At 35.2% G+C, this 21,936-nt stretch overlaps 4 protein-coding genes across 4 annotated transcripts; 1 reads left to right on the forward strand and 3 right to left on the reverse strand.

Moving 5' to 3' along the window:
- Positions 1-406: 406 nt before the first annotated feature.
- Positions 407-2,584, reverse strand: LOC111006830 (GPI-anchored protein). The gene is made up of 2 exons (XM_022278911.2): positions 1,739-2,584; positions 407-915 (listed from the first exon to the last, which is right to left on the reverse strand). The coding sequence occupies exons 1-2, from the start codon at positions 2,408-2,410 to the stop codon at positions 577-579; spliced, it is 1,011 nt and encodes a 336-aa protein (XP_022134603.1). The 5' UTR covers positions 2,411-2,584; the 3' UTR covers positions 407-576.
- Positions 2,585-7,550: 4,966 nt separating this feature from the next.
- Positions 7,551-8,717, reverse strand: LOC111007358 (Putative AT-hook DNA-binding family protein). The gene is made up of 2 exons (XM_022279705.2): positions 8,016-8,717; positions 7,551-7,939 (listed from the first exon to the last, which is right to left on the reverse strand). The coding sequence occupies exons 1-2, from the start codon at positions 8,483-8,485 to the stop codon at positions 7,567-7,569; spliced, it is 843 nt and encodes a 280-aa protein (XP_022135397.1). The 5' UTR covers positions 8,486-8,717; the 3' UTR covers positions 7,551-7,566.
- Positions 8,718-10,090: 1,373 nt separating this feature from the next.
- Positions 10,091-15,154, forward strand: LOC111007017 (Tetratricopeptide repeat (TPR)-like superfamily protein). Its single transcript, XM_022279152.2, has 4 exons — positions 10,091-11,665; positions 12,206-13,907; positions 14,006-14,160; positions 14,990-15,154. Exons 1-2 carry the CDS (start codon positions 10,142-10,144, stop codon positions 13,010-13,012), a joined length of 2,331 nt encoding a protein of 776 aa, XP_022134844.1. The 5' UTR covers positions 10,091-10,141; the 3' UTR covers positions 13,013-13,907; positions 14,006-14,160; positions 14,990-15,154.
- MPK9 (MAP kinase 9) lies at positions 15,099-20,977 on the reverse strand. Its single transcript, XM_022279154.2, has 11 exons — positions 20,361-20,977; positions 18,697-19,105; positions 18,497-18,624; positions 18,306-18,365; positions 17,592-17,741; positions 17,040-17,195; positions 16,815-16,952; positions 16,660-16,733; positions 16,238-16,339; positions 15,760-16,006; positions 15,099-15,591 (listed from the first exon to the last, which is right to left on the reverse strand). Exons 1-11 carry the CDS (start codon positions 20,772-20,774, stop codon positions 15,517-15,519), a joined length of 1,953 nt encoding a protein of 650 aa, XP_022134846.1. The 5' UTR covers positions 20,775-20,977; the 3' UTR covers positions 15,099-15,516.
- Between the last annotated feature and the right edge of the window lie 959 nt (positions 20,978-21,936).

Raw genomic sequence — 21,936 nt, forward strand, 5'->3', positions numbered from 1 at the left:
AAAAAATATCATCAATAGAATGCTAACCTGACATGTAACATATATGTAACCATTAACAGTAATAACACAAGAAAATAGTAACATGATTCAAAGTTAAAATAAAAATGTAAGTATTCCAAAATTGAGAATAAAAAGAGATAATAATCAAAATATAAGGAGTAAATTTAGATATTAACCAAATATATTATTTATATAATATTGAGGAAAAAAAAAACCCAAGAAAACATGGATGCCATATCTTATCTCATCTATATAATACCACCAAAGAAAGTGCCAGAAAATAATAGAACAATGGCCAATCAGTGACAAATAAATAGGCCCTCCCTGCACATGCAAAGTTTAAAAAATTTACACAAAAATGCCAATTTTAAGGACCTAAACAAAAATGGTATTTACTCAGAGGACACACCAGAAAATAATTTGGCATTTTCCAATCAACACAGAGAAAAAGAGATCATTTCTGAAACCCCATGAATACAAAAACAACAATCACAATGCACAAAAGAACCTACACAAAAAAGAAAGAAAAAAAGGTCAGTTACAAATTTCTAAGTGATTCCCTTCTAAGTTCTAACCTCATTGTGTAGAAAACAACATGATCAAATGGTACAACAAAGCCAGCCAAACCAGGCTAAGAAACAGCGGTGCTTGTACGGGAGTCGAAACAGAACTGCCTGAGATCTCAGCGGAATCGACAGCCAGAGGCATTCCATCGCTGTTGAGAGTGCACGACTGAGGATCCGACCCATCTCCACTCATCATTTTAGCCCGAAGCACCGACGTGACGGTGCGGATGTATGCCGTGCGGTTCTTGGCAAGAAGCCAAGTTAGACCCATCAGCTGACACTCCTTGTGGTGCATCTTGGTGGTCCTGTTCTCTGGCTTGCTTGAATTCAAAGTGTCCTTGTTGCTGAGCTGCATTATCATGTTTAATGTCTCAATTGCCAAATACATAATCATATATGTTTGGTGCATTGGTCACATCTAATCAAACAAAAATGGTCTAAAGAATACAAAATGTTGTAAACAAACAACCAAAAGAGCTTCAAAACATGTTTGTTTCATTCAACACTTTTTTTTAATATTGTTTCATTCAACACTGAATTTCCTAAGTTCTCAATTCCCGCCTCGAGTCGAAAACTTAATAACTTAAAGTCCTAATCGTCTCTGAAACTGACTTCGGGTCGACAAAGCCTCTCTAAAGACTAATGGGAGTGGGACATGAAGGTTACAAGAAAAGGGTTAATCCTGCAAGAATTCTATAACAGAATGCTGGAGGCTAGTGATGTTTTCTTCTACCATTGACAGCAATAAATTTGAACTATAAATATGTATGACCTATAATTTTGATTCATCAACATTAAAAGAATTCAGCAGTTTTTGCACCAGCCACGTAAAGAATGCCACATGTAATATAGACTTGATATTTATCAAGATCACGTCAGCTTGTGATGGTTCTTCACTAGAGTCACTGTCAAATGGTCCATTTCCTCTTGATTCCTTCAATTTGAAAGAATCCCAAAAAAAATTGTTTATGAAGATCATTGCAAGCAGTTAACCAGGTAAGCATCTTCCTATAGTGTTCTGGGAAATCTTAGTTGCAGTAATGAAAGAGGAAGATAGAAAAAGAAGCCGAAATGAACTTTCCCAATCTATTAATGACCCAGAAAGCAATGGAGAAGAATGCAGGGAATGGTGTTAAAGAAGAGAGAGAGAGAGAGGAGAAAAAAAAGCCCACCTGATAAAGACTTCTCAAGCATTTGGAACACCCACCAAGGCCTGGAAATCCATTGACATTGGAGCTACTACTCAAGCAATTTCTCTCCAATTTCTTCACAGTTCGATCTCCTTCAAGATTCCCATTCTGGGTCACTGAAAACGCCTCCGGGCAGCTCAAGGGGTGCAATCTGATGCCGCAATAGCAGTAAACCACATCGCAGGTCTCATTCGGCCTCACCAGTTCGATTCCCCTTTGATTCAGAGCTTGATCCAAGTTGCTGACGCAAGTTTCCGAGTCATCGGGCAGCAGGGGCAGGTCATACGACGGCGACGTACGGCCTGCGGCGGCGCCGGCTCGGCCTGCCCTCTGCAATGCGGTGGCGGAGTAGGCGGCGTAGAGCCAAGCGGCCAGGACAGGGCAGCAGCGGCTACGGTGGAGCTGCCCGGAGACACCCCCTTTTGAGGAACCGCCGCACGCCGTCTTAATCCCGTGGAAGAGCTCGTCGGGGAGGTCCAGCGGGCAGCCCTGGACGTCGGATTGCTCGGGAAATGCGGGGATTGTCGCCGGCGGTGACTGGTTCACCTGAAAGGGGCGGATTGTTAGTGGGTCGGGATGGGGGAGGGAGAAAAACGATGGAAAAAATGAGAAACCGAGGAGGAATAGAAGGAAGATTCGTGGGTTTGAAGACATTGGGGAAGAGAATGAGTAAAGTTTGGTAATGGCGGATGAAGAGGAGTAATGGAAAGAGAAGAAGAAGAAGAAGCAGAAGAAAGAAGAAAAGGCAAAATGGGGACTGACAAAGAGAGGCCGCGAGCGAATTGGATGCCAATTGCTATCTCAATCCTCTCTTATACTTTGAGATAATTGAATAACTCCCTAACTTCCTTTAGGGATAATTAAATAACCATGGAAGTAAAGTGTGTATTATCAAGTGTTTCTTTGACCACCCAAAAAGAAAAAAAGTGTATCCCAATCCAAAAAAAAAAACAATCTCTTAAAGGGTTGGGTTTAATTAGGAAAGATGAAATAACATGATCTTTTTTAAAAATTTAATATTGGAGGAGAGAATCTAGTCCATGTGAAAATATTTTTCTTTTTCATAATAGTATTATCTAGTTTGGACTTGAACTCTTATAACTTTATTATTCATCTCACTTAAAAGTAATTCTAGCTACGTAAAATACCATTGGGAGTGGAGAAATTAATAGAGTAACTACTCTCTTTTGTTCACATTATAATATTATTTTTATAAATGATTATTTAATATTGGTAGATCCTACGTCATTTTTAATATGACGTCGACTGACAAATAGTTAATAGAAAGAGTATTCATATTTATCTACAACACCAAGCGAGAAAATTCAAGTACTAGAGTATCATGCTCTTTTTTTTCATCCTATAATTTTACTTTTATAAATATTAGTGGACTTAGTGAATGAAATTACCACCGTACAAAATTTCCCACTAGTTCTAGATATGAGATAAAATGTCTTTAAAAGGAAAAAAAACTGCCAAAATTTATTCTGGAAGTATTTCTTGGGTGATATTAAAATGAACCTTTCCAAATTTATTTTCTATGGCTCATGTTGTAGTAAATGATATCATACACAAAGGGTGACGCAGGAAAATTCTTACATTTATAATATATTTAATGTTGTCACATGTTTTGTTATTTCTTCTTTCTTACATACTGCACCGAAAAATGAGTAACAAAATATGTCACTTGTTTTTGAAATGTTCAATATAGTGAAAATTGTCACTTATATTAGTAGTATATCAGATACTCGTATCAATAATATATTAGATGTATATCACATACATATGATACAAATACTCATATCAGTAGTATATAAGATGTATATTACATACACATTGTAAGTATATCAGATACTCATATCAGTAGTATATCAAATGTATATCAGATATATTACACATATATTACACATATATATCATTTAAGTAAAATTATCATTTTAAAATTGAACCTCCATTTTCTTTTTAAAACATTACATTTGAAAAAAATTAAATGTGATTGCTATTTTGTTAATTTTACTAAATATTTTTGACATACTTGTCACCGTCCCTATAAAATTATACACAAAAGCTATTATTATTAATTTTTTTTTGGCACTATTGGTATTAGAACCATAAATTTGTAAACATTAATTTTAAGTCGTAGCTTAGGGTTTACTTGAAAAGGGAAGGGAATTTTTTAAGGAAAAAAAAAAGTGATTTGGGTTTGGAAAGAAATAGCATTTACATCATTTGCGGCTGAATATTAAAGCAGCGAAAGCAACCTCTCATTATTTCACTTCATATTCTCTTAAAACTACCACCCACTTTCAAAGCTGCATTTTTTGGCTTAATGACATTGATTGGGGAACACCCAATAAAAATAATGATGAATAAATTCTTATTGTTTGATTGAGAAATCATAATTATATTACCCATCTTTTCCTTTTTATCTTTTTAGATAAAGATACAAAGTAGAGGTGAATGTTTTAGAATTTGAGGGAAAAAAAATCAACTATTATGGTTAAGTCATTTTAACATTAAACTGGTGAAATGGATAGTTTGTGGCATATTTCGAAATATATGTCAATTATCACTAAGTTATGATCGTTTTGACGACAAATTTCTCTTTTTGATAAAGTCAATTCCGTTTAAAAAATATTTAAATTAAATATAAATCAATTAATTACCATATTAGTAATCTAGGATTTGAAATGTTGACTGCCCCTTCTATGAAATCAAGAGTTTACCGTTAAAATTAATATAAAGGTAAAACTTTAAAAGTAATTAATTTTTTTCCCGTTTTTACCGTTTTCTATATTTACCAAGCACGCCTTATCTGTAGAAAGCTGCAGCAACCAGGGCAGAATCTCTCTCTCTCTCTCTCTCGCTGTAAATAAGAAATATCAATTAGCACTTAGACTGTGAAAGTAAAAAGTGGCATTGTTGCAGAGGTAGAAGAAAGAAAAGTCTACACTTTATTGGCAACAGAGAACACTTTCTGCCCTTCTCCCTCCACTATATAACATATAAAATAAAAAATAAAAAAGTTTTTTTTTAATTAAAAAAAGGGCCATAATGGTAAAAAGGAAAAAATGAAAAATAAGAAAGTCAGATGGATTTGGTCCACCATTCTTGTCATTATGTATCATTGCAAGAGGGACTTTGGGTTTGCTCCCACACCCCACCCATTTCCTTGTTTACATCCAAACATCGTTCAAAAGTAATACTAAAGAACAAAAAAAAACAAAAATAAAAAAATTACAAATTTAATCAATATATTGAACGTAGCAGATTGGAGATTCGAACGTTCGACTCCTTAATAAAAGATTTATGTTTTAACAAATTGTGTTAGGGTAGAACTTTTCTGAAACATTCATCTAAAAGTAATAAAGATCAAATGCGATAGGTTATATCAAATGACTTTGACTTTGTTTTAGTACAGAGCAATGAAAAAGCTAGCTCGAGAGTAACCACACTTCCAGTCTATTTCAAACATTTTTCGACATTAACGTCTAATATATTTCAATGATGTGGAGTATCTTATTTTGGTTAATTCTGGTGGATGATGGAGGCATATGATAAATTTTAGTGGAATGATAGAGACAATAATAAAAATAAAAAAATTACAGGGAGTAAAGTAAATTAAAATGGAAGTTAAAAACAGAGCTTAAAAAAAGTAACAACTTTCCTTACATATTACATTTAAACTGAGATTCTTCCTTCAATTTTCAATGATGTTTCTTTAATGGTTGGTAATATTTTAATATTAATGAGTTGATGGACTTATGTTGAAGAATAATTTTCTTGCTAAGTAATGAATTAGGGCAATATTTTGGTGAATCTAATGAGTGTCAGAGCTTAATCTTTCTTGTTTTGACTGTTTGTGAATTGCAAGCATGTGACTCTCGGAAAACTCATCTTTTAAGTTTTGATCAAGGGAAAAAGGTACTATTCTTGGTTTTTTAATGTGTACTTTTTTTAGTCTGTTCAGGAAGTACTATGTTGGGTTCTAATTTTTTAATTAAAATATGTACACCCTGCACAGATCCACTTGATATTTGATAATGTGTATAAAATAGGGTTAAAATATTAGTTTAATCCTAATTTTTATCATTGTATTTTCAAAATATTTTACTTTCGTTTTTGGTTCATTTTGATCTTTCTACTTTGAAAATGTTCTTTTTGACGAAAAAAAAGACCATTTTGATTAGTTAATTTTATTTCTAATCTCATTTTTTATATCTCAATTTCAACACGACACAATATACAATATATTTTTTCAAAATATAAACATGACGAGTTTTTATCATGCTTAGAATTTGTGTTAAAATTTTGAAAATAGGGATGAAAATGAACATTTTGATAATACATGGATCAAAACGAATCACCAAATATAAAGACTAAAATAAACTGAAACAAAAAGTAAAACAAACTAAAATAATATTTTAACCATGAAATTTGTTTGAGTTGTAGATATTATATGTTATAAGCCGATTATACCCACCCTCTATTATCATCTACGTACTATGTAAGTATAATTTTATGTATATACTATTTTGATAAAAGCTATTTTTTTTTATATCTTGCAATTGGGGTTTTTTCCTTTTTTATTTTATTTTAAATGTGTGTTGAAGTTCTAATGTTAGTATATTGGTTCGACATGACCAAAATATATGTCTACAATGTCAGGATAGGAAGAGTTTTTTTTTTTTTTTTTTTCTTGAAGCAGGATGTATAAAGCCAACTTCTTCTACTTACGTTGTAGTCTTGATAAAAAAAAACGAGCTATGTACAACCACATGATTCAAGACCTTATAATAGTTGATACCACAAAACCCAAGACGTATCTTTGTTATTGTGTAATCTCAGGAGACCAACAAAAATTCCGTTTTGTTTATTATTATCAAATGATTGTGTACCTTTAATTTATAAGAAATCTAGTGACGTATATTGAAACACATTTGCAATCATGTGATGCAATTTGCACCATCAAAAGAAAAAAAAAGACCAACACATATAGGTGGTATATATCATCATTTGTGCATTTTGAAAATTGAGGCACGAAAGTAGAATAATTTTGATTACAAAACATAACACAATAAACAAAAATCGAAATTGTTTTATAATGTCATGCGAGAGGGAAGATTATTTTTATATATATAGACCAAACATAGTGTCCTTTTAGCACGTTTTTGTTTTCACGCACATATACTTGCACTTTAACTTTGAACGAGTTCTTACGAGATTGAGCCACAGAAAATTAAGGTGTACCTTAACTTTGTTGGTATAGATACAATAATGCTAATAATTATTTTTACGTTTTTATTAATAACTCAGAACTCAAATCAAAGACTCTCAATAGAATTTTTGTACTTGTGGCTTTTTTTTCCTTCCATGTGATGATCTTCATAAAACCAATTTCATCTATTAATTTGAAATTGCTTTGGTATAGGTTGGAATTCTCTCTTTTAACACCAACATATAATATGTACTCGGTATTAGAAAAACAAAAAAACAAAAAAACTACAATGCAATAATTGTAAAGAACGTATGATAAAATTGAAAAAATGTTACAAAAATCAACTTTTTAAACAAATTATGATCGAATCATTTATATTATTAATGAAAAAAAAAGTCATTTGATTATCTTAAAATTTTGCAAATTTTACGAAAAGCAATACGATATATATAAATAGAAACTTTATGAAACTGTGAACTGAACATTGCAGCTGATACAAATTCGCGAAATTTAAAAACAAAAACGCAAAATATTCTTCTGAAAATACATATAACAACTGAATACGGCAATGGAAATGGAAAACGACGTCGCTCTAAGTCTTCGACATGGTTCTGCCCGCCGCCGCCCAAGAGTATAAGTCCGGCGGAAGAGTGGTGTTGGTGATCAAGTTCTGCGGCACTCCGTACAGATCGGAAACATCGAGGTGGTGGTGGCTCCGCCCGTTCTGGTAGTGTTGGCTCTGCATGGCGGCGGTGGCTTCGTCGTCATCCGACGGCAGGCGGTCAAATGTTGCGTTCATGAACGTTGCCGCCATGATCACGACGGGGCCGGAAGCAATGAGCGCACCCACCACCACTCCACCGACCACCTGCCCTTGCGCGCCCGCTAAGTAAATAGTTAGCCCGGCGATCCCCGACGGCGCTGGCGGCGGCAAGATTGATCCCAGCAATGAAAGAATCTCAAACCTATTTGGAATTTATTAGCTTAAGCTTTCAAATTAGCAATGTTTCAATAGTTTATTTGTAGAGCAATATAATTTACCGGCCGTGAAGAGTGACGATGGCGCCTGAGGAGGCAGCCTGGCGGAGCGTGACGTTGGTGACACATCCACTCCCGCTCAAAATACAAACGCCACGTTGTTTCCTTCGCGCGAAGTTGGATAGGCTCTCGTTAACGTCACAGCCAGAGCTGACTTCGATGGCATGAGCGCGGAGAGCATTGGCGCTATCTCGGGTGACAATGATGGGTGGTTTAGGCTTGTTTTTGGAGCCGGCCGGACGCCCTCGAGGGCGGCGGAGAGCTTGATCGCCCTCAGCCGCCACCGAAATCGGCGGCACAGCCTTGGGAGAAACAAGAGAATTAGGATCAAAGCAAGGTCTTTGTTGGTGATTGCCAACATTATTGTTAACATGGCCACATTTTTCAGGTTCATGATCTGAAAGCACAGAAACTTTAGACCCAAGAGAGTGAAGTGCCATATCTTGATCACCAGCTGCAGCCATTAATTGCATGAAGCTTTCAAAAAGATAAAAACCCAATGGAAAAGAGCTCACTTTTTTATGTGAAATTAGGGCAGAGGTTGAAGGAGAGGGAGATGGGGCTTAAGAAGAGGGGTCCAATGGAGATTTTAAAGGGAAAAAAATGGAGAAATTTTTTGGGGAGGAAAGAATGGTTCAAGGTTAGGAGAAGATTAAGTAAAAGCAAACATAAAAACAATGTTAAGGTTGTCTTAAGTATGTTTTGCTTTTTCACTGCCTACCTCCCAACAGACTTGGTTCTTCATGTTAATTGTCTTAGCTCAAAAGATATTGATATTCTAATGGGAAGCATTCTAAATAATCTAGAAGCAAAACCATATCTGTTTTCACAAAATTAATTAATTTAATAATACAAGCACGGTCTAGTGTTGTGAAGTAGTATTTGAATAATTCTTATAAAAAATCAAGCTAATTTAATTAACTATGGAAATTTGAAGAGGAATGAATGATTATTTGAAAGGAGAAACAGAACAAAAAAAAACAATATTTTTGTTCCAGGGGAGAATGGTAATTAACATAAGCATAGTCTTAAATAGTTTGGAAGAGTGAAAAATGTCTTGCTATGCAAGACCGAACTAACCTAAATTTAAAGGGAAAAGAATGTTATTCCAGTGTAAAAATATATGTATGGTAAAAATATGTATTATAAATATAAAGAGTTTCATTTGTTTCTAACACCCAATTTTTTTAGTACACTAAATATGGGAGGAAGATTAAATGTTTCGACTATTAGAAAAAAAACAAAATGTCCTAACTATTGATTTATGTCCATGCAGATCTTGTATTCGTTCTCCCTCCTTAATGAAGTTTAAGTTTCCTTTAAAAAAAAAACCCAATACTCTATTTTGAAATAATTCTTTAAAATATGGTGTGTTAAAGTAATTGTCTTTGTCTCCTCAAATTTTTAGTGTAATCTCACAAATATGGCTTTAGAAAAAAAAAATTGTAATTCACTTTTATATTGTATTCATAAATTCATAAACAGATTTCAACACGGACAAGGACCTTAATGTTTATAACTCGTTCAATCATGCAATTAATATTTTGAAAATAAAAATAATTTTAAATCAATTTTCAGAGGTACAACTCCTTAGATCTTGTTTAATAACTATTTTACTTTTGCTTTTATGTTTTGAAAATTAAATTTAGAAATACTAGATTTACCTATGTATTTCATTTTTATGTTATCTACTTTCTAGAGTGTTTACAAAATAAAAAATTTAATTTTTGTTTTTGAAATTTGTCTAAAAATTTTAAACATGTTTTTTAATAAGTGTGGGAAATATAAAAAATAAATGGTACAAATCAAACATAATTTAATAAAAAAAATGAAAAAGTTATCAAAAGGTAATTTACCCCCAAAACAAAAAAATATTTACCAATTTGAATTCCACAATGGTTACTAATGTCTTTTTAAGGGATCTTTTCTTTCATTCTTTTTTTTTTTTAGTACTAATGTGTTTTAAGTTTTAATTTTAACGGTTATAAGAAAATGTTCTAATTGACGGAGCTATTTTGATAAATGATAATGAAATAATGTAAAGGGATATTTACGTAAATTAACCTAATGATATATTACATCGAGAATATTTGAGCCGAATCATCGATGCACAATCGGTCGCCGGGGTAATGCAAGCGCGCGGGAATTGCCGTTTCAGCCTATTTTGCGGCTGTTCTTCACGATCAATTCAAACTGAATCCATCACCAGCAAGCTCCGGGCCTCTTCAACTTATTCTCCGTCGAAGAAATCATTGACCCGGAAACTCGAATCCCAAAGCACTAAGCCCACAATTACCGACTCCGATGTTGTCAAATGGAACAGGAAAATCACCGCCTTCATGCGCAATGGCCAATGCGAGTCCGCTCTCGGCGTTTTCAAAGGTATGCCCCGTCGGAGTACTGTCACCTACAACGCCATGATATCTGGTTATTTGAACAATAACAAGTTTGACCATGCACGGGAGGTGTTTGATAAAATGCCCCACAGAGATTTGATCTCTTGGAATGTGATGCTTAGTGGGTACGTGAAGCATGGGAATCTTAGTGCGGCTAGGCTTCTGTTTAATCAGATGCCTGAGAAGGATGTTGTTTCTTGGAATGCTATGTTGTCTGGGTATGCTCAGAATGGGTATGTTGAGGAGGCCAGGAAAATATTTGATGAAATGTTGGATAAGAATGAAATTTCATGGAATGGGTTGCTGGCGGCGTACGTCCAGAATGGGAGGATTGAGAATGCTAGAAGATTGTTTGATTCGAAAATGGACTGGGAGATAGTTTCTTGGAATTGTTTGATGGGTGGGTATGTGAAGAAAAAGCGGCTAGATGATGCGAGGAGTCTTTTTGACCGTATGCCAGTTAGAGATAATATCTCTTGGAATACGATGATTACAGGTTATGCTCAGAATGGACTGCTTACAGAAGCTCGGAGATTGTTTGAAGAGTTACCAATTCGAGATGTGTTTGCTTGGACGGCCATGGTATCTGGTTATGTGCAGAACGGGATGTTGGACGAAGCAACTAGGATCTTTGAAGAAATGCCTGAAAAGAATGAAGTTTCATGGAATGCAATGATTGCAGGGTATGTGCAGAGCAAGCAAATAGACAAGGCAAGGGAATTGTTTGACCAAATGCCTTCCCGGAATGTTAGTTCTTGGAATACAATGGTTACTGGGTATGCTCAGACTGGCAATATTGATCAAGCCAGGATTTTGTTTGATGAGATGCCCCAACGTGACTGTATATCATGGGCAGCTATGATCGCCGGCTATGCCCAAAGTGGGCAGAGTGAAGAGGCTTTGCAACTCTTTATTATGATGAAAAGAGATGGGGGAAAGTTTAACAGGTCTGCATTAACATGTGCTTTGAGTTCGTGTGCAGAAATTGCTGCTTTCGAGCTAGGGAAGCAACTGCATGGACGACTAGTTAAGGCAGGATTCCAAACAGGGTATTATGTGGGAAATGCACTTCTTGCCATGTATTGCAAGTGTGGAAGTATAGAAGAGGCATTTGATGTATTTGAAGATATTACAGAGAAGGATATTGTTTCCTGGAATACAATGATTGCAGGTTACGCAAGGCATGGATTTGGTAAAGAGGCTTTAGCTGTTTTTGAGTCAATGAAGGTGACAATCAAACCTGATGATGTCACGCTGGTATGGAAGTTTTCTAAGACTTTGATATTTTGTTTAATTTGATCTTCATGTTGTAACCATTAGCATTAGAGCCGCACTTGCTTCAAATTTAATTCTGGGAATCAGAAAATAAACTAGAAATAAAAAGGAAGAGAGTGATATGCAGATAGCAATTTAATTTAGTACTTATATGAAGGCTCCTCGAAGATTTTGATTACTGATGAAATTTAATTTTGAAAGCTAAAGGAGGAAACTAAGTCTATTAGTATGAGTGCAGCAACCAATTAGCATGCCGTATTGCAAATTTATTTTTGCGGTCACTTGACTCCCTTAGTTTGCTAATTTTCAACCATAGTTACAACCTGCAGGTAATTTGGTGGAATAAAAAACCATAACAACCATCCGAATGAGTGGATGCATTTTCAATACTAAGAACTGTACTCACAACATTTTAGATGAAAAAACTTCAGGACATACTTAGAAGCTCCTTTTATTCTCCTCTTTCTAATATGTAACTTTCTGATTTCATCTAATTTTTACCTATTTTATTGGACATTCTAGGTTGGTGTTTTATCTGCTTGCAGCCATACTGGCTTAGTCGATAAAGGCATGGAATATTTTAATTCGATGTATCAGAACTACGGTATAATAGCAAATTCCAAACATTACACTTGCATGATTGATCTACTGGGTCGTGCGGGTAGGCTGGACGAGGCTCTGAATTTAATGCGGGACATGCCCTTTTACCCAGATGCAGCAACTTGGGGTGCTCTCCTTGGTGCAAGCCGAATTCACGGTGACACAGAATTAGGTGAGAAGGCTGCTGAGATGATTTTTGAGATGGAGCCTGATAATTCAGGAATGTACGTTCTTCTCTCAAATTTATATGCAGCTTCAGGGAGATGGAGTGAAGTTCGTGAGATGAGATTGAAAATGAGGGACAAGGGAGTGAAGAAAGTACCTGGATATAGTTGGGTTGAAGTACAAAACAAGATTCACATATTCAGTGTTGGAGATAGTTCACACCCAGAAAGCGAGAGAATATATGCTTATCTAGACGAGTTAGATCTGGAATTGAAGAAGGATGGATATGTTTCTTCTACAAAATTGGTGCTCCATGATGTGGAAGAGGAGGAAAAGGAGCACATGCTCAAGTATCACAGCGAAAAATTAGCAGTTGCATTTGGGATTCTTGCTATACCAGCTGGGAGACCAATCCGAGTGATAAAAAATTTGCGGGTGTGTGAAGACTGTCACAATGCCATCAAACACATATCCAAGATTGCCAAAAGACAGATAATCTTGAGGGATTCTAACCGCTTTCACCACTTCAGTGAAGGTTCATGCTCTTGTGGAGATTACTGGTGACATTTCTTAACGTCACATTCTTTTGATAATATGGTCATTTTATTCAGGGAAGCCCTGAACTGCGGTTAGATGACCTGTAGAAAGACGTTCAGAAATTGGTGCAATTAGCACGGTTAACCATAACTGCTATCTGGAAGTGTTTTCGGGAGTGAGACAGGGATCAGATTTTCTTAAAATACATCAGGATGAGATTTTCCATCTCATAATGCTTGTGCTGCGAAAAATTTTGAACCTTGTTAGCATTGAGTGCAGTTTCGTGGTATTACAGAGAAAATATGACACGAGAAGAACGTTAGTGAATATTACAGAGAAAATAAAAGTTGCTGTAAATGGTATGTATCACATCATGATGCTACTGCTATCTGAAGATGCAGGCTTTAACTTCTTGAGATTGTGCTACTGCTATTGGCAATTCGGAAACTACAAGCATATTGTTTGGAATTCGAAAGTCTTCTGTTTATGATTTGCTTTCAGTTGACTCTACCATTGTGTGAGACAAGTGTAGCTATCAGGATATTTGAGGTTGTGCTCTTTGCTATGTACTCTACAACTTGGGTGCTTTACACCTACACTGGCGTCGGTAGCACAACAGCTAAAGAGACTCATTTTACTGGGAGGTTATGAAAATTTTCAGGAATTGAATTGGAAAACAGCTCAACCTATCAAGAGTTGTAAGGGATTCTGAAACTTTTATAGGCCTCATCAGGTTAGCAGAATTCATTATATGTTTTTAGAAGGGGCCGAGGTTGGAAATATGAACTCCATGTTTTCAATTCTTTCGATTAGTCGAAGAAGCAATTGAAGTGCAGAACTGTAGCTCGAGACGTCTATATTACTTGAGATTATTAAAGTGAAAATTGTATTTTGGCGCCATATTTGGTATGCCAAATCTCCGGTAAGCTATTAAGGACTGTCGAGCTTAATATTGGTTTTTGAGGCGACTCGTTGCTGATCTTGTCTAACTGCATAATTTATTGATCTTCCATTTTGCAGAACCAAGGGATGGGAGGTTCAGGCTAGCCTAATAAGTTATTTAACATTCACGAATGACTGATTAAAAGGCTGAATATTTTTTGTGAGGTCTCAATGATTGTTGCTTGTTCTTCATGTATAGCAGCAAGCTTCATTTCACTCGAGAGGAAGATGAGGTAATGTTCCCCCAAGGAACTACTCCTGGCCCCACCTTTTTTTGTTTAATTTACCTTTACGTCCTTCCTGTCCTACTCCACAAAGGAAAAAAAAAAAAAAATTCGTTGCTTTGTTGTCATTTGTTCCTTGAATAATGTATAAACATGTCTCTTTTACCCTGTTTGCATACAATTCTTTTAAAAAAACTTCATTTAGAGTAAGTTTGTTAATAAAAAAAGAAAAAAAGAAAAATAACACTTTAGAAAAAAGATAACACTGGTTAGGTACTATCCAAAAACACTTTAAATTGTTTTTTTTAGAAGTATTTTTGGCTGCATAAATATTTTGAAGTAAAAATACTTCAGTATTCAAAAAATTATACGTAGCTCACCCACATTCTAATGTAAATGGTAGGGTCTATATTCCTTAATTTCTTTAAAACCAAGAAAGGAGCCGGGAAGGTCTGGCATGCATTAGGTCATTCAATATATAAAGCAAGCATCTTATTAAAAATATACCGTAATTCATAAGTTTAAACTTTTTAGGTTGATGGATGATTTAACATGATAATAAAATAGAAGATCATGTGTTCGAACAATGTTGTATCATTTTCTCCTAGTTTGATTACATCAGCTAGGGTATTGTGTAAATTTTCAAGTCTACAAACAAGTATTCTTAGCTATTAAGATATTTATAAAGATTAATTTACCAAAATCTATAAGTTTAAGCTTTAAAGTTCATAGGTGATTTAAATGCTTTGTTAGGTTCATTTATCATGATGGAATTTTCAAGTACTTTTCTCTGCAACTTATTTCCAAGACTTGTATTGCCATTCTTGTTGGTCTGCAGGTATTAAAAATTCACTTCATGTTGAAACTTGAAGCGGCTGCAACCCATGATTTGGTAGAGTAATTTTTCTTATATCAGAAACTAGTTACCCACTGAGAATATTTTAAGGTAGCTGGAAAACTAAACTTATCTCAATCAAACTTGCCAATCAAGGTACAATATTCATTTTGATCATTGAGTTACAAGCCTGTGAAATAAAGCTATAAGCCAATGCTTGTTTGTTCTCCAACGAGGTATTGTATTTATGCCACATGAGGTAACAACCTGAAAGGGCCCTTCAAAATACAAATAAATCAAATTTCATAGAACTATCCCTTTTCTTTTTAATCTCAGTAATACAATAATTATACAATAAGTTAAGCATGAAATAATGGGAGGGATCCTGTTGTTAGCTTCTACCTGACTTGTGAAACTTTGCTACACTTTGCCTTGTAGCCAACATGTCCTTTAGGAAAAAAAATATGCAAAACGAGCAGCCCTGTGCTTTCTGTCACACTCTCTCAAGGAAAAATACAAGGTATGAAATATCAAGTATGTAAGGCTGAAACCTTATGAGACAATCCATCAACTGCCTCGTCGTTAGTCTCCGTAATCGGTTCCTCCTGCCAATCAATGAGAACAAACATAAAAAATAATGCTCTGATTCGACATAAAATTGCATTCTTCTTTTTCCATCTTTGAGACCTGTCGTGTTAATCATACAACTAATGAAACAAAATTACAAAGAAAACAGAACCCTCAAAATTCTCAAAACAAAACAAACTTCATACCTCGAGGTCTTTTCTTGGTTTAACACCTATACATTTAGAGGCACTAATGCTGGCACTCTTCAACAAGCTACGAGCACTGTAATTTGCCTTGTTCGGTCCATTTTGTTCGTTACTGTTTGCATTTTCCGAACCATCCCCTTGCTGTGACCTTGGGGGACTCTGAAGAGATGAAGCAACATATGAACCATTTCTTCCTTCTATATCATTGTGTTGAGCATCCTCATCTTTGGGTGCACAAACTCTTTCCCTGAAGAAACCATAACAATGAAAAGGTTAGTCGCGTGGATATAATATTGTTAACTTGCATAAGAAAGACCAAGAAATGGAAACATGCCAATTATATTTTATATCCAGTAAAGAGTATTGATAAGATGGATGTGGGAATGACAATTCTTCTTCCTCACTTTTTGTACAACTTCCATAACATAATTATATTGTTTCGTTTTCGAAAGAAGATGATAAAGATATTTAATCTTACCTGGGCAATGAAGCATGCTGCCTTTGAAGTGGAGAACTTCTTTCACCCTTGCCATAATGTTCCTCCAGATGTGCAAACTGGCGTTTGAAGCGATCAACACCACTGAGAGTATATGAAGAAAAGTGAGGGTCATTAAAGAATAATCAGCCTTCACCCATATTTCAACTATTTGCCAGCGACTTCTATAAGTTGAATCCAAAAACTTATTCTATGCTTGTGATATTGAAGAGAGAGTGTGATATTTATATACATAAAACAACAAATAGTAGAAGTATGGAAGGAAACCAACATAATATATTTTTGACCTTCATATCAAATCTTTGACTCGGAATGAATATATTTCCTGTAAACCTTTGAATTTTCCCCAAAGATTAACAAAGGTAATGTAGTGCTTATAATATATCATGAATATGGATTTTCACCTTGGGTACATGAAACTAGTTTGTTCTCCACTGCGGAGATATTCCTGCAGCATCTGAGGATGATACTCCAAGATCTGTTTTTACATCAAATAAAAAGATCAATGAAGTTATAATGATAAGTAGTTGAAGCATAAAGCATCGAATTTGGGGCAAACCTCTCGATAAATTAATTCTCTAACATCATCTTTCGTCAATTTCCTTCTCTCAAATTCAAACTCAAGTTTTGAAATTGGTTGAGTTGATGGTTCCCGATCGACGTTGGCCAAACCGTGGAAATAAGGATCAGCTAATGCCTGGGTACATCACCATATTGAACATTATCTAAAATGAGTCCTTTATACAAATATCTTGCGGATAGCTTTGGTAATCACTTCACTTACCTCTTCAGCTGTAGGACGATCTTTGGGATCAAAGGCAAGCAGGCGCTGAAGTAAGCGGAGAGCCAAGGGATCCGCATTGGGGAACTTTTGTGTGAGAGAAACAGGCGGCTTTCTCCTCATGTTACTAAGGTATCTTCTTGCCTTTTCATTTCGAATCTGTAAATATGATTGAAAGGTTGCCATACAAAGACAATGTCAAACGAATCCTCAAAGCAATTTTAAGGAAAATTCTTTTGTAGCAACAGTGAACACCCAGAACTCTCCATAACAGATTACTACTGCGTTGTTTATTTTCAAACATTTATAATATTCAGGCCTCTTATAAGCATTTGTCAATCCTTTAGGAGGTCTAGACTGACCCTTTTGTCTACAGCACCTAGACAAGCCAAGTGATCCTCAGGAAGATTTGAGTTCATGGTTTATCATTAGAGTTCATGATTCACAACTTCGCAAGTTATATTCAAGATAGACAAGTAAGAAAATTTTACAACCTTTAAAATCAACGAAAGCAGAAAACCAACATCAGAGAGCATTGAAATTGCTATAACGAACCCTAGCAATGGACTCAGCAGAAGGTGTGCCAAGCACATCAGTCATCAGATCCAATTGGTGCACCACATTTTTCCCAGGAAACAGTGGCTTTCCAGTGAGCATTTCCGCAAATATGCATCCAATGCTCCAAATATCAATTGCAGGAGTGTACTGAAAAAATAACATAAAGATCAGTCAAATTTAACATCTCTAGTCAGAAACGAATACCCACTAGGTAAACTTACTATGGCTTGCTACACACCAAATGGCTATATCAGTTAAATCCCAATACTAAGTAGCTACCCAACATTTTCTCCAACCATCAACTATTTTCACTTCTCAATCCGTAGGAGACTTAGATGTAGAAAACAGGTCCATACACTAGCAGCAAGCCACAAAAAGGCCAATATAGGACAAGATGGATTGCACTTGAGAAATAAATGAAAGCAGAAATATCAAGTGTGTCTAAACAAATTGCCCACAAACAGAGTGTAAATAAGAAAAGAAGTACAAATAACAAATTCAAACCTCAAACGTGTATGGTTCATGTAGAATATGAGACTGATAATAAGAGATACTTCCTCCTCAACACAACATAAAGCCAGTAAATTAAAAAAAGGAGAGAGAGATATCCCATGCGCCACAGTCAATTCTGAGCTTAAAAATATCAAATAGTCATATTACCAAGCCTGCTCAACTACAAGAACAGAATAATCAAGGTGCAAAGCAACATACTTTTGAGAAAAAAGAGCCACAAAGTTCAGGAGCACGATACCACCGAGTTGCAACGTAGTCCTTTAAAAAGAAGAATATTAATCAGCAAAAGCACGACAAGCCCAACTCTTGGAATACAAAAAAAAGAAAAAGAAAATAACAAGACAGTTTAAAAGAATTAAAAGTGTCAAAGTTTCCATAGTCAATCTTACAGTCCAGAAAATAGCAGATGGAGCATCATTAAATGATACACGAGCAAGCCCAAAATCACATATTTTCAGTTTGCAATCGGCATTAGCTAGAATGTTTTTGGGCTTTAAATCACGATGAAATACATTTGCTGGAAAAAAAGGATAAATTGATCAGTTAATCGAAAAGCAATAAAGTCAATAAATACCTGGAGACCACCAACCTGTATGTATATATTTCAGACCACGAAGAAGCTGGTACAAGAAAAATTGATGGTGCTCAGGAGTGAGATCATCGTTGGCCTTAATTACTTGGTGAAGGTCAGATTCCATCAACTCAAAAACAACATAAATATCTCTGAATTCTCTTCGTGAAGGAGGAAGCATAATGTGCTTTATTTCTACTATATCCGGATGACGGAGCAACCGTAGGAGTTTAATTTCTCTTAAAATTCTTGTGGCATCAGAAACATGCTCAAAAACATCATTAATTTTCTTAATTGCGACCTTCTCATCAGTATGGGTATCAATGGCAGAACCGACCACACCATAGCTTCCCTTGCCAATTATTTCTTGAACCTGATATCTGCTTGCCTCTCCATACTCTGTGAAAAACTCTGTTTCCAACCCACCCTGTACAACATTATAGGAAAGCAAATACAAAATAAGATTAAAATATTTTACGTGAACTTATGATTTGGAAGCTATTGCTTAACATATGATATGCTTATAATAATAGAGAGAAAACTCAGTGTTAAAGATGCTATGCTAAAAGTCTCACAATTGCCAATGGCCCTAATATTTAACAATCCCACAGATCTTTATATAAAAATCAAGAATCCCACGGTTGAGGCTATAATTTCCCCCAGCAAGAAGTCATTTCTTCTTCACACCACTGTGAATGAATTTAGGAGAAGTTGTGAAGAACTCATTTCAAGGCTGAGAATACTCTTGAAATTGAAACATAAAAAATTTCCGAATTAACTTAACAAAAACGTACAACCAATCAAAAACTGACCAGTATAATATACAACTCTTTGATCCCATATTTGATTTGAATGCGTACTCAACAAACAGTTTTTTTCTTATTTTCTTTTTTAAATTGAAGAATAGGGAGTATTCAACAAGTAGTCCCACCCACCAGGAATCAATTGCATTCATGTATGCATTCAAGGAAGGAGAAGAAAGTCCATATTTTTCTAACAAGAAACAGAATTATTTAAGAAAAACTATTTCATAGAAAATCAATTGATTATAATGCCAATTGAGAAAATAAGACATGGACAAGGAAATATGAGACTTGGACGAAGTCAAAGGACTCTTATGCCTTATCCCTGTAAATATGGAACAACAACAGAAAGAGGCCAAAGACAAGAGGCAAGAAAACATTGCAAGATACAACCGTGATGGGGACTTCAAATAATTCCAAGAACCCATTTCTTCTAAAAACAAAACACTTATGCTCATACCCTATATAACGATTTCTCACCAGTTGTTTGAAACGGAGGACAATATAAGGAAAAGAAAAAAAAAAAAAGTTTCAGTGTCGAAAAGTTGGGCAATTTTGGATTTGACAGAGTTCCTAATTTTTCAAATGCCGAAGCATCGTGTTCTCAAATTTAATATTTCCACATTTCCAACTTTTGCCCTGTAGCCAATCACGGCGATAGCCTAGGAAAACCCTATGCCAAGAAAAGAGAAAAGAAAAAGGAGAAAGAAAGAAAGAAAAGTTTACTGGAAGAAAATGTTTGACAATAGCAATCATGAAACGAACATACCAACAAAATGTAAAGATCAAAGAAGAACAAGAACAAGGAAATCAAATCCAGCAATAACCCAAAGACAGATCTGGAGATGGATGAAAAGAGAAGGAAGAAGCAAGAAATACCTTCTTGTGGGAGTCCATTAAAGCGAAAGCAGGAGGAGGAGGAGATTTGAAGTGAGTGGTCCGCTTCGGAACTTTAATGAGCTTCAAGGCAGAGTAATCAAGGTCGTCGTCGTCGTCCTCTTCCGGTAAATGTTCAAGAGGAATTCCCTCTCCCTCTCCCTGTTGGGGACGTTTCCGAAGGGGTTTCCGTAGGGGGGCAGTGGACGATTGGGCGCGCAAATCGCTCAGATAAAACTGGTTGCCGTTTTGGGGATTGTGAACACCATTATTGGGGCAATTGTGATCAGAATCAGAGGGATGAGGAAGTGTATTACGGCTAAAATTAGAAGAGGAAGAAGAAGAAGAAGAAGAAGAATGCGAAGCGCGACGTTGGAACCAGCGACGAACACCGTCCACGAGAGTTCCACTCCCCATAAAAGAAAGGAAAAATGGTGAGTTTATTGTTGGGGGTTTGATCGGATCCACAGCCACTCGATTGTTCTGTTCATACAGCGTTGCATTTTCCCCACTCTATGCGCTCCATCTCTCTATTCTCTCGCTGCCTTCGCCATCTTTCATCTCTCTGTCTCTCTCTGCTGCCTTGGCTTCTTCAATAATGAAGGCTGACGATCATTTTTGTACAACTTGCATATTTTGACTCTATGATCAAATACTAATTTATCATTTTTTTTTAATTTATTTATATGATTTCAATCTTCAATTTCATTTATAGGTGTTTGGGCATAACTAATTTAAATTATCAATTCAAATCTCCACTTTCAATTATAATTATAATTTTTCAATTATCAATAGTTCAATAGATAAAATACTAATTAAACACATAGGAATTACAAATTTCTGAAATAGGTGATGATCATGAGATTTGAACTCATTCCCTCCTAATTAACAGTACACCAGTCATTTTGGACCAGTCACTCATGATGGTTAAAATACTAATTATAATTTTAAAAAATGATAAATGAGAATACTTTCTCTTTTTGTGGTACAATAAATTGGGAGTGGGAGACTTGAACTTCCGACTTCAATGAAAGAGTAAGGGTCGATCTCATGAGATTTAGAAACTTGATATGTTGGAAAAAGTATTCCAATCAATGTTGGACATATACTATTCCTAACACATAATATAATATAGGTTTCACATTTAACAACCACATAACTAGGAAATATGATGATTGTAAAGAACAATTTTACAGTCTCATTGAAGGATAAAATGATTGACGCATGTCTAAGTCTAACATATTATATTGGAGTAGAAGATAAACATACATTTTAAAGCAATTCGTCAAAAAAAGAAAAACACACATTTTAAAGCAAACTTATCTTTCCACTTATGTGTTAATATTACTTCTTGGTTTTTTCTTAAATAACAAATAAAATTACATGCTTGTGAAAATTGATTTTATTTTTAGATATTGAATCTCAGTCTATTTTTATTTAAATTTCAACCAACTTTTAAAAAAATGATTGTAATTCTTGTTTAAGACGTATTTTCTACCGAAAGGTCAATATTATTGAATTAAAAAGATCATTCAAATTCTCTAAAAATACAAATATTAGATGAATAGTAGCAATGTGG

This window comes from Momordica charantia, assembly GCF_013281855.1.
Source record: "Momordica charantia cultivar OHB3-1 chromosome 6 unlocalized genomic scaffold, Mcharantia_2.0 BLBB01000006.1, whole genome shotgun sequence".
Lineage (NCBI taxonomy): Eukaryota > Viridiplantae > Streptophyta > Magnoliopsida > Cucurbitales > Cucurbitaceae > Momordica > Momordica charantia.

Coding starts and splice junctions, on each gene's coding strand:
- LOC111006830 (XM_022278911.2), bottom strand. CDS start 2,410: ATGTCTTCAAACCCACGAATCTTCCTTCTATTCCTCCTCGGTTTCTCA. Junction 916..1,738: donor GCTTGAGAAGTCTTTATCAG/GTGGGCTTTTTT, acceptor ATGATAATGCAG/CTCAGCAACAAGGACACTTT.
- LOC111007358 (XM_022279705.2), bottom strand. CDS start 8,485: ATGCAATTAATGGCTGCAGCTGGTGATCAAGATATGGCACTTCACTCT. Junction 7,940..8,015: donor ATCGTCACTCTTCACGGCCG/GTAAATTATATT, acceptor AATTCCAAATAG/GTTTGAGATTCTTTCATTGC.
- LOC111007017 (XM_022279152.2), top strand. CDS start 10,142: ATGCAAGCGCGCGGGAATTGCCGTTTCAGCCTATTTTGCGGCTGTTCT. Junction 11,666..12,205: donor AACCTGATGATGTCACGCTG/GTATGGAAGTTT, acceptor TGGACATTCTAG/GTTGGTGTTTTATCTGCTTG.
- MPK9 (XM_022279154.2), bottom strand. CDS start 20,774: ATGGGGAGTGGAACTCTCGTGGACGGTGTTCGTCGCTGGTTCCAACGT. Junction 19,106..20,360: donor TAATGGACTCCCACAAGAAG/GTATTTCTTGCT, acceptor AATGTTGTACAG/GGTGGGTTGGAAACAGAGTT. Junction 17,196..17,591: donor CTGCTGAGTCCATTGCTAGG/GTTCGTTATAGC, acceptor TCATATTTACAG/ATTCGAAATGAAAAGGCAAG.